Here is a 12807-nt window from a genome sequence, read left to right as displayed (position 1 = left end):
TGGACCAAATGGACTACACCCTAGGGTTCTGAAAGAGGTAGCCAAAGAGATTGTTGAGGCATTACTAATGATCTTTCAAGAATCCATAGATTCTGATATGGTTCTACAGGACTGAAAAATTGCAAATTTCACTCCACTTTTCAAGAAGGGAAGGAAGCAGAAGAAAGAAAATTATAGGCAATTTAGCCTGACGTCAGTGGCTGGGAAGATGTTGGGATTGATTGTTAAGGATATGGTTTCAGAATACTTGGAGACGTGATAAAATAGCCCAAAATCAGCATGGTTTCCTAAAGGGAAAATCATGCCTGACAAATCTGTTGGAATTCTTTGAGGAAATAACAAGTAGGATGGACAAAGGAAGATCAGCAGATGTTGTGTATTTAGATTTTAATAAGATCTTTGACAAGGTGCTGCACATGAGGCAGTTGAACAACATAAGAGCCCATGGTATTACAGGAAAGATACTAGCATGGATAAAGCAATGGCTGATTGGCAGGAGGCAAAGAATGGGAATAAAGAGACTTTTCTGATTAGCTGCCAGTGACTACTGGTGTTCCGCAGGGATCAGTATTGGGACCACTTCTTTTTGAGTTGTATGTCAGTGATTTAGATGATGGAATTGATGGCTATGTGGTCACATTTGCGAACAATACAAAGACAGGTGGAGGGGCAGGTAGTGTTGAGGAAACAGGGAAGCTGCAGAAGGATTTAAACTGCTTAGGAGAATGGACAAAGAATTGGCAAGTGGAATACAGTGTTGAGAAGTATATGGTCATGCACTTTGGTAGAAGGAATAATAGACTATATTCTAAAAAGGAGAAAATTTGAAAACCTAAGGTGCAAAGGGACTTAGAAGTCCTTGTGCAGGATTCTCTAAAGGATAATTAGCAGGTTGAGTCTGCTGAGGAAGGCAAACGCAATTTTAGCATTCATTTCCAGAGGACTGGAGTATAAAAACAAGGAAGTAATGCTGAGGCTCGATAAGGCACTGGTGAGGCCTCACATGTAGTATCGTGAGCAGTTTTGAACCCCTTATTTAAGAAACGATGTGCTGACATTGGAATGATTTAGAGGAGGTTCACAGGGAATGATCCTGGGAATGAAAGGCTTATTGTATGAGGAGCAATTGATGGCTCTGGGTCTTTACTCTCTGAAATTAGAAGAAAGAGGTGTGAATTCATTGAAACCTATCAAATGTTGAAAGGCTAACACAGAGTGGATGTGGAGAGGATGTTTCCTATGGTGGGGAAGTCTAGGACCAGAGAGTACAGCCTCAGTATAGTGGAACATTGATTTAGAACAGAGTGTGGGGGAATTTGTTTAACCAGAGCATGGTGAATCTGTGGAATTCATTGCCACAGGCAGCTGTGGAGGTCAGGGTCACTGGGTGTGTTTAAGGCAGAGGTTGATAGATTCTTGAATAGTCAGGGTGTGAAAGGTTACAGGGCGAAGGCAGGAAAATGGAGTGAGAAGCAAATGCTTCAGTCATGATGAAATGGCAGAGCAGACTCGATGGGCCTGGTGGTCTAATTCTGCTCCTATGTCTTTAGTATCTGTAGCTTCTTTTTGCTTCTCATTTTAAAAATGCGTGATTATAATTGAAATATATTTTAACAAAGTATGTTCTTAACATCTTTCTTGCCAAATACTTTAAGGAAATATATTTGTTTTTAGACTTCATTTTGATAGCTTTCACTTTTTCCCTCTCCTCTTATGGCATGAGCCTAAAATTTTGATTTCAAGCATGGCTAACCTCAGCTTTAATGCTTTTGTTCCTCAAATCACCCTTTTAATATGTTGTACTGTTGGAGATCTCAAAAGAAGAAGGATTCTCATGCCATACACTATTAGGATTTTATCATCTGCATCAGCTGAAAATGTTTTTGTACGGTAACTTGTTGGAATGCTTATAGCAAAGAAAATCATATTATGTATCTATTTATTTATTTAGCGAATCAGCACAGAGTATGCTCTTCCAGCCCTTTGAGCCAGGTCGCCCCAGCAAACCCCAACAAACCCCATTAACCGTAACTTCATCACAGGGCAATTTTGCAATGATCAATTAACCTCCTAACCGGTATGTCTGGACTGTGGGAGAAAACCAGTGCACCTGGAAAAAACCCCGCGCATACCATGGAGAGAATGTACAAACTCTTTACAGAGTGGCGCCGGAATTTAATTCCAAACTTCAGAACACTACCGTGGCACCTTAGGGCAGTTCCTGTACCGCGATGTGTTAAAAATCTTTTTAAAGCTAATGTTTACTCTAAGAACTGTTCAGCTACTGTACATTCAAATTGTTTCCTTTCAGGGCCGAGATGTTGATATTGTATGAGCAGTTTTTATGACAGTGATATTGTATTTCTCATTTTATATCACAATTTTAACTTTAATTAATGTGCAAATCCAGCAAGTTCTCAAAAGTAATTATCTGTGCAAAGAGCAATGGTATAAATTAACTAGGTAGTTGTAGAGACTTATAATCTATGAATTTGTTGTACAATTTGTGTATTAATAATGGTAGCCATCACTAAAACAACAGTGTTTTCTTCTGCAAGTTTTAGCCATGTGTTTCTGCTGTTCTTTCATTCACAATGGTTTTCATCTTGTTTCTCGTTGCAAAGCATATCTGTAAACCAGATTTCCTTTCACCTTTTCACTTTACTATCCTAAGATGGCTAAGTATATAGCAATGACATTAGGAAACATTTTTATATAAAGAGTAGTGGAACAAACTTTATGCATTAATGAACTTTGAGTAAAATCTGGTGGTTTGAGGTATTAACATTCACAATACCGCTATATTATCATTAAGATGTTTTACTTCCCATCTAATTGTTGAACGAACTACTTCAGTTTATTTGATTTAGTTGTACCCTAATTTCAATGAGGTAGCCCTTTTTTAAAAAACTGTGCTTACTTCCTGATCTTAACTGAATCCCAAGGCAATAGAATAAGTTCTGTTTTATTGTCCTTAAGATGTATTGCAATTTTGGAACATCTTTTTGCATCATGAATGATTAGCAAGGAGAGCACTGTTTAGTACTGTTGAATAGAATTGTAAATACAGTAATTCATTTCCTAGCTTTCTACTTTCACATACTGTCAAGCCGTTATGCAGTAGTGTATTCACTAAGTTTTTGTTTCTTGTTCAGGTTTTAGCCATATTAATGCTATTTCCACAAGATCGTAATTCACTGTTGCCACAGCAAGGTCCTCTTCCAGCATCTTACCTCTGAACATTTGCCTCCATTCATATTCTGCATTATTTGCACATCCCATAAGACCATAAGACATAGGAGTAGAATTAGGCCATTCAGCCCATTGAGTCTGCTCTGCTATTCCATCGTGGCTGAACCCAGACACACCTGATCCCATACACCTGCCTTCTTGCCATATCCTCTGCATTCTTTTTAGGCAGACATCCAGACCTTGCCAAACATCTGGGCAGAATCTTTTCCTCACCTCCATTCCAATTACTTTAGCAATTATTTTAAATCCATTTCCCTAGCTTGGACCTAAATCCATACCTTGGACCTGCAGGGTATGATATTTTCTGTGAAGGTCCCTCATAATTTAAACATTGATAGAAAACAATAATGACTTTCAGGTTGGACATTTTGTTAATGAAATTTGTAACTCTTTTTGGTTTACTGGAGCTTAATGTAAATTAATATTATATACTTCAATTGAGTTGCTCACATTGTTATCTAACCCTCCTTGATTTTCTATTCATGGAATTTTTACTACATTCCCACAGCTCAAAGTTTAAATAATGAGCAAAAAACTTTTTTTTTCTTTTTTTTGTAAGTGAAGGTGCATTGTTTCAGGGTTTTAGAATAACAATGACATTAATGTCTGGATTTCACTGTGGTTTACCAGAAAATCATTCAGGCTCCTACTGATTATTTTTCAGCTCAGCTTTCTGTACACAATCTTTAATTCCTTGAAATAAGTTTCATTATTTGCTTTGCTTTTTGCACTTTTCAGCTCTGCTTCAACCCTTTCCCTTTGAAACAGTTCTTTTAGATGGCCTGCATTTTCATCTTTTATAGCTGACTCAGGCACATGGTTCTAACTACACTTTCACTTCAGAAAGATGGGCTTACAAACTTGTTGATAGAAAAGAATAATTCAGCCAAGCTCCTCCTTATCTAGTGCATTTGAATGAAATGTTGCATGAGTGGAGGTTCGAGTCTGCTCCGCCATTCCATCATGGCTGATCCACTTAACCCCATACACTTGCCTTCTTACAATATCCTTTGATGCCCTGACTGATCAGAAAACTGTCAACTTCCGCCTTAAGTATACCCACGGACTTGGCCTCCACCATAGTCCATGGCAGAGCATTCCACAAATTCCATAAGTTTTGCTGAATTTATATATCTTTGATTTTTATAGAGCCACAGAGCACTACAGTATGAAAACAATCCCTTTGCCCCATCTAGTCCATGTGGATGTGTTTGTTTTACCTAGTCCCAGTTACTCCCACAAGAGAATAACCCACCATTCCCCTCTTATCTTTGTATCTATCTAAACTTCTCTCAAATATTGCAATCAATCCCACACCCACCCCTTCCACTGGCAGCTCATTCCACATTTGCACCACCCTCTGAGTGAAGAAGTATCCCCTCAGGGTCCCTTTAAATAGTTCCCCTTTCATCCTAAACCAATGACCTCTAGTTCAAGTCTCACCCATCCGGGGGGAAAGCCTGCATGTATTTACCCTATCTATACCCCTCATAGTTTTGCATACCTTCATCAACTTTCCCCTTATTCGCCAATACTCCAGAGAATAAAGTTCCATAACTCAGGTCTGTAAGTCTTGGCAACATCCTTGTAAATTTTCTCTTCGTAAATTTTTTACCTATTCAATTTATATGTCTGTCACTACAGTATAGGTCTTTGCTTTATTTTGCAATGAAACCAGGTTACTTATGAAATTTTTAGAGTATCACCTTTTGGTGTTCCCCCCAGATTTGTAGTCTCTTGTGTCTACTTATAAAGGTTGCATATTTTTCTTTTCACACCATTCTGTCAATTATTCATTAAGTTCCTTATTTTTCCAGATTAACATCTCTCCTTTCCCTAATATTAAAATTATACTAATAATTATCCTCATCCTATATATATATATATATCCTTATAAGATGTGTATATTTTTCTAGTTGTTTAACTACGTTAATCAGACCAGCCAGTTCCCTTTCTAAATCTTCAGTATTCCTTCTCATTCTTCCTCCATATACACATCTCAGGCTCCAGGTGCATAGTTCACTCTCTTGCAAGCAATATTCTTGAGCATTCATGGATATCCACTTTCCTGAAAGAGGAATTATCTGTGACTCTAGAGTAACACACACAAAATGCTGGAGGAACTCTAGTTCAGGCAGCGTTGATGGAAAGCAATAAAGAGTCGATGTCTCATGCTAGAACCCTTCATCAGGACTGGAAGGGAAGGGAGAAGAAGCCAAAATAAGAAGGTGGAGGGAGGGGAAGGAGTACAAGCTTGAAGGTGATAGGTGAAGCCAGGTGAGGAGGAAGGTTGGTGGGTGGGGGAGGGGGAAAATGAGGTGAGAATCTGGCCAATGACAGGTGGGAAAGGTAAAAGGCTGAAGTAGAAGAAATCTGACTGGAAAGGAGAGTGGACCATGCGAGAAAGGGAAAGAGGAGAGGCACCAAAGAGAGGTGATAGGTAGGTTAGGTTAAGAGAAGTGGTAAGAGGGGAGCCAGAATGGGGAAATGGAAAGAGAGAGAAGGGGAAGAATTACTGGAAGTTAAAGTAATCAATGTTCATGCTGTCAGGTTGCCACTGCTCCTCCAACCTGTGAATGGCCTCATCGTAGCAGTAGAGGAAGCTATGGACTGACATGTTGGAATGGGAATGGGCAGTGGAATTAAAATAGTTGACCACCAGGAATTCCTGTTTGTTGTAGATGGAGCAAAGGTGCTTGACAAAGCAGTCCCCAGTTTATGATGGATCTCACTGCTGTAGGGGAGGCTGCACTGGGTGCATGGGATAAAGTGGATGACCCCGACAGACTTGCAGCCCCACTTGGAAAGACTGTTTGGGGTTCTGAGTGGTGGGGAGAGAGGAGGTGAATGGGGAGGTGTAGTTGACTCTTTGTTCCTTTCCATAGATGCTGCCTGACTGGCTGAGTTTCTCCAGCCCTTGGTGGGTGCTATGGATTTCCAGCATCTGCAGAATCTCGTGTTATCTGTGGCTGTAGGACCTGCAAACTATATCGCTGACATTAAATTACCTCAGGCACTGTATTAGATCTGCTCCTATTTTACTTTTCATTAAGTCAGAGAAAGCAGGAGCAAAAGAGAAACTGCTTGTCAAGTTTAATAATTTACTGGTATATTCCATAGTAATTTACGAAGGTTCTTGCAGTCAGGTCTCAAACCAATGAAAGAACTAAAGCTGAGATCTGCACTGTAAAATAATCAAATGCAACTTTCTATTGTAGTGTACAGAAAGATCCTGATACAAAAGGTATACGTGTCATCTCTACAGTGTTCAAGATTACAGCCAGTGTAAGTATTAAATTCCTGTGGAACTGTGTTGACTGTAGAATGAGCTGAAATGCTGACTTAAAGATAGAAGACTAAGAATTAAGTTTGGCTATATTAGAAGGTGAACATCTATTCACACATAAACTTTAGCACAAATCTGAACTAATATGAAGTAATAGTGTTAATATCTAGATTGGAGTAGTAGACATAAAATTAAATACAGCTCTTCTTTGTTTGCTTTTTTAACCAGTTGGTAATTTCTCACTCTCTTTCTAATGTAAACTTGCCTGGGCCTGGAATGAACACTCCTACTAATATGATACTGGTCCACAGAAATTAACGGATCAGGACATAAGTGGATTTCCAGAACTATATCAGATTGAGATTATCCACATTGAAGACAATATTTCTTAATAAAGAAACAAGGGGAGCAAAGTATGCATAAATTAATAGAATCCACACTGCATCTAATAGATTATTTTCCTGTCAATAGGGCTGGAGTACAGGGGTAATGCTTTCATTACAATGAGCTTTAGTTAGGCACCATCTATGATATGTATTCATCTTCTGTTCCACATCTCAGGAGAGCTATACAATTCCTGGAAATAGTATAGGAAATGCAATATACTTTCAGTATTTGAAGGGTTAAATTATAATGCACCTTCAGTTGTATTCATTTGGGATTATCAGGTTGAACAGAGATGTACTTGAAGTGTTTGAAATGATCCAACAGTACAGACCCAGTGAAACAACAATGGAGCACTATCCAATGGCTAAGCATCTAGGACTGAAATTAGTAAACATATTTTTACACAAAGTGTAGTGGAACAAACATTATACCTGTCTGAACTATAAAGACTTGGAAAGCTCTAACCTTTATCATTAGTATGTGCCAATATTACTGATTCTACTTTTAGAATAAAATACATTGTAGCCTCTGGTTTAAGCTCTTAACCTGCCTGAGTCAATAATCCCAAATATTTGAGGGGGTTCATTCTTTACTTTAGTTTTTCCATCTCTAGCCAGTACTCATACTGGCATTTGTTTGTGGTTGCATTAAATATACAGTTCAAAATGCATGAGATCAGTGATCCAGCTGAAGATCCTCTCATCCATTTGGTCTCCAATCAGGATAAGGCTAGGAGACTGCTCTAATCTTAGTGTGATCTTTCTGTGATATTGAATATTTAGCATATTACCATGGAGGATTTTTTTGGTATAAATGTACCTATCTTAAAAACAATTACGGCAGATGACAACTCTGCTGTTTAATACATGTATAAACAAGAGAGTTCAGAGAGATTTAAATTATTTGATAGGGGAATGTTACTCAGAAAAGATGGAGGGAGGTACAGTGAAATAAAGAAGAAAAACAAAGACATTCCAGAATGCAGAATATATACAGACATGAATCCAAGAGTAAATTTTACTTCTAGGAAAAGAGATACAGTAGATGAGATTAATGCATTAATTAACACATGGTATTATGACTATTATGATATTATTACTGTCACAGTCATGGTATAAAACAAGAGCAGGACTGGCAGTTTAATATTCCAGGGTAAAGAATCCTCAGGTATGACATGGAAAATTAAAAGACGAGGTGGCATAGCAATATTAATTAAGGAGTCTAAAAGTTATGTTAGAAGGCTCTTCAAATAAAGAAATATGAATACAATTAAGAAACAAAAAAGAGGTGACTAATTTGTTCTGGATGTAACCACAGGCTTTTCAAAGATCATTGGGAGATAGAGGAGAGAGTTATGGGTAAATCACAGAGGGCTGAAAGATTAATAGGCTATAGCTGTAGGGGGTTCCAATTTCCCCAGTATTAACTGGGATTGCCTGAGTGTGAAAAGACTTGTAGAAGGTGGAGTCTAGAAGAGCTTTTTGAGCTTTTTGTAGTCCAGAACGAGAAAGCAAGTACTGAACCGAATCTTGGACCTTAAGATTTTGAAGTAGAATTTAGGTCACTTGGGCCATCAAATCTGCTCCATCATTCCATCCTGGCTGATTTAATATCCCTCTCAACCCTATTCTCCTGCCTTCTCCCTGTAATCTTTGACATCCTGTCTAATCAAGAACTCATCAACCTCTGCTTTAGATGTATCCAATGACTTGGCCTCCAAAGCTATCTGTGGCAATAAATTCGACATATTCACCACCCTCTGGTTGCAGAAATTCTTCCTCAATTCTATTCTAAATTGACAATTCTATTTTGAGGCTGTGCCCTCTGGTCCTAGAATCCTCTACTCTTGGAAACATCCTCTATCTTGGCCTTTCATTCCCGGTATCATTCTTGTGAATCTCCTCTTGACCCTCTCTAATGCCAGCACATCTTTTCTTAGATAAGTGGCCCAACACTTCTCGCAATACTCCAAGTGCAGTCTGACCAATGCCTATAAAGCCTCAGCATTGCATCCTCGCTTTGTATTCTAGTCCTCTCAAAATTAATGCTAACATTGCATTTACCTTATTTATCATTCACTCAACCTGCACGTTACCTTTTAGGGAATCCTGCACAAGGACTTCCAAGTCCCTTTACATTTCTGATTTTTGAGTTTTCTCCCCATTAATAGTTCACGTCTTTATTTCTTTCACCAAAGTGCGTGACCATACATTCCCCTACACTCTATTCCATCTGACACTTACTTGCTCATTCTCCTTACCTGTCTATGTCCTTCTGCAGTCTCCCTGCTTCCTCACCACTACCTACCCCTCTACCTACAGTATCATCGTGTCATCCTCAAACTTGGTCACAAAGCCATTAATTCCATCATCCAAATTATTGACATACAACATGAAAAGAAGGGGTCCTGAAACTGATCCCTGTAGGACACCACTAGTCACCGACAGCCAACTGGAAAAGACCCACTTTACTCCCATCCTTTGCTTCCTGCCAGTCAACCAATCTTCTATCCATTCTAGTGTTTTTCTTGTAATACCATGGTCTCCTGTTAAGCAGCTTCATTGCAGTGCCTGGTCAAAGGCCTTCTGAAAATCCAAGTAAACAACATCCACTGCCTGTTATTTCCTCAAAGGATTCCAACAGGTTTGTCAGGTAAGATTTCCCCTTAAGAAAACCATGATGACTGGCCCATTTTGTCATGTGCCTCCAAGTACCCAGAAGCCTCATCCTTAATAATAGACTCCCAACATCTTCACAACCATGTTAGTCACAGTTTCATCATCATCCTCCCCTTAGAATACTTATTCTTTGGGATGTATCTATCCTGTGTCTTCAGAATTGCTCTCAGAAACTCCAGCCATTCCTGTTCTGCCATCACCCCTGCTAGCGCCCCCTTCCATTCAGCTTTGGCCAGCTCCTCTCTCATGCCTCCATAATTCTCTTTACTCCATTGTAACACTGATAATTTTGGGGTATCTAATCAGTCAATTGATGGGTATGACCATGGAAGAACATTTTGGAGATATTGACAATAACTCTGTAAATGTTAAGGTGGCCATACAAATGTATAAGGAATGATCAGAAATGAAGGTCCTGAATTAGATTTAAGGCTAATTTTAATATCATAAAACAGAATCAGGCCCAACAGGAGTATAGAAATGAAAGGGCAGCAGTTTAAAAAAATTAGGAGGCAAATTAGATGTTTGAAATATCACTGATGGACAAGGTAAAAGAAAATACCTATTCATTTTATCAGTATTTTATGGGCAGGATGCATAACTATGGAAAGAGTGGTGCTGATTTGGAAACCAAGGGCCAATCAGCAGATGACAGCAGAGAATGTAGATAGAATTAATATTTCTAAATCTATGTTCACTAAGGGAAAGACATTGTTGTTAGGATTCAGGGAGGGAGACAGTGACATTCCAGAATAAATATTAGATGTCTTAGATGGCTTAAAGGTAAATGAATCCTCAAGGACTGATGAGATGTATCCCATACTGCTCTAGAAGTTTAGGAAGGAGAGTGCTGGGTCTCTGACTGAGACTTCTAAAATCTTCACTGGTCACAGTTATGGTGCCTGATGACTAAAGGACAACAAATGCTGGACCTTTATTCTCAAAGGGCAATAGGGACAAACCAAATAATTATGGACTAGTAAGTCTATAATTTACAATTATAAAAATGCTGTTTACAATTGGAATGATTTTGGGAAAAATACATGATTAATCTACACTTGGGAAAGCGAGACTAATAAAACACAGTCAACATGGATTTGCTTGCAGGAGATCCTGTCTGACCAATTTGAAAACAAATTACATGGATGAAGACAATGTGGTTTATGTAGTAAGTTTTCACAGGCCAAGCTGGCAAAATGGATCCACAGTTGACAATAACAAAAGCCAGAGGGTGATGCTTGAGTGTATATTAAATGAATTGAAACCTGTAACTGGTTATCTACCACATAAATTGCTGCTGAGGTCTTGCTAAGGAAATAGTTTTATACTGAACAGAAGCAGACCTTTCAATCTACTATCTGTGAAACACCTACCGTACTTGTATTGATTACATCAGATTCTCGACACATTCTCTTCAACTTACCCACAGTCAGACCACCACTCCTCCTCACACCTCCAGATTATAACAGTCATCTGGACACTGGGACTAACTTATTTGCCAATTAACCAACCAACTTTGGGATGTGGAAGGAAACTGAAGCACCCAGAGGAAACCAGTCTCGTGAGAACACTCAAACTCTACATAGACAACATAGTCATTGGAAGTGTAAGGCAGCAATTGTTGCAGTGCTATGCACATTAGTATAAATGTTAGAGATATTATTAAGTCTGCATATGACTAAGGCACTTGTGGTATTGTTGATAATAAGGCTAATGTTTGGCTACTGAACGATGTTGATGTTATTAAAATGATAGATTAAGTTTAGTCCTGAAAAATGTGAGAAGATGCACTGAGGAGAACTAAGAATGCTGAAAAGTATGCAATGAATTGTAAGACCCTGGGAAATATTACTGAAGAGAAGTTTGACACATGTTTAAATACCCTTAAGGACAGCTACACGGCCACATGGGCTAATTAGGAAGTCAAATGAGATACTTGCCTTCATTCAGATATTGGCTGGGAGTTTTGAAGAAATGGTGGATATGCTGAATTTGGTTTTCTTGAAGCAGAGCAGGCTGAGGGGAAACCTGATTAAGATATGAGGAGAACAGATAGGATAGAATGTTTTATTTTTTCCTAATAAAAGTGTAAATAAACCCTAAAGGCATTGGTTTAATATATAGGTATAAAGAGAAACCATTCACCCAAAGGGTGGTAGGAATCTGGAATGCACTGCCGGAGGGGTTGTTGAAGGCCAAGATATCTACAAGATTCCAGAAATATATAGATGAGCACTTAAGTTACAGAGACATAGAAGGCTGCAGGTTAGGAGCTGGAAAATACTTGATGGTCAGCATGGACTTGGGTGGACAGAAGTGTCTCTTTCTATGCTCTATTACTTTATGATTGTGGGACTAATGTTGCCCTCCAACATGGCACAGTTTTCCTATTTTTATTTGTAAATAAATTACAAATTTAGATACTAATTGCTCGCCGCTGTATGTTTTTTCTCTCTCTAGGGTGATCATGGCCTATGTTATCCTTCCACCAAGAAACACGAACAGACTTTTGCCTATCTCATCGTAGATCCCATAAAGCGGCATGTGCATGTACTATACCACTCCTTTGGAGGAGGATTATTCTGCAGTTAATGCTTACTTACAATCCTGTATCTTTGCTGAAGTGTCAATAGTGTTTAGCTGAGGATGTTCTATGGGGAAGCAGTATGTATTATGAGAATTATTTATTCCAGTATTTGAAACTTGCCCATCTTTCTGCATAACTGTGATTTTTAGTAAAGAGATGATTAAGTGCAGACAGTTTCAAAGTATTCTGCAAACACAGTTGTTCATATCATCTGGTTTTCTAAATATACAAGTATCTTAGGGATTATCTTTTATTGTGTGTTTTGTTCTGAAATATATGTTAGTAATTACAGGTATTTGTGGATGTAACACATATTTACTATTTTAGAAACCTTCAAGGTGATTAATATTTTTATAATTTAATAACATCAATTTTCATTTATACTATGGCTTAAAAACTATTAAAAATAATTGTGGATTGTGCACGGTTCAAGTTCAAGTTCAATTGTCATTCAACCACACACGAATACCCATGAATGCAGACAAACAGAACAGTGTTACTCTGGGGCCAAGGTGCAAAACAAAATACCAACAGTCATACACAGCACAAGGCACATGTGGCATATATGCATTCATTTAGATTTTTTGTACCTTATTTTAATGTTTATGTACACTATG

General features: G+C 38.4%; 1 protein-coding gene across 1 annotated transcript in view; it reads left to right on the top strand.

The window, feature by feature from the left end:
- The window catches only part of cfap300 (cilia and flagella associated protein 300), a 37228-nt gene extending 24630 nt beyond the window's left edge, over positions 1-12598 (top strand). The window contains exons 6-7 of the mRNA XM_073041871.1: positions 6471-6537; positions 12064-12598. Coding sequence (XP_072897972.1) covers positions 6471-6537; positions 12064-12195 — 199 coding nt within the window. The 3' untranslated portion in view covers positions 12196-12598. The remainder of the gene's footprint in view (positions 1-6470; positions 6538-12063) is intronic.
- Positions 12599-12807: the final 209 nt, after the last annotated feature.

This window comes from Hemitrygon akajei, chromosome 4, assembly GCF_048418815.1.
Source record: "Hemitrygon akajei chromosome 4, sHemAka1.3, whole genome shotgun sequence".
Lineage (NCBI taxonomy): Eukaryota > Metazoa > Chordata > Chondrichthyes > Myliobatiformes > Dasyatidae > Hemitrygon > Hemitrygon akajei.
This window is presented reverse-complemented; position numbering and strand designations above follow the sequence as displayed.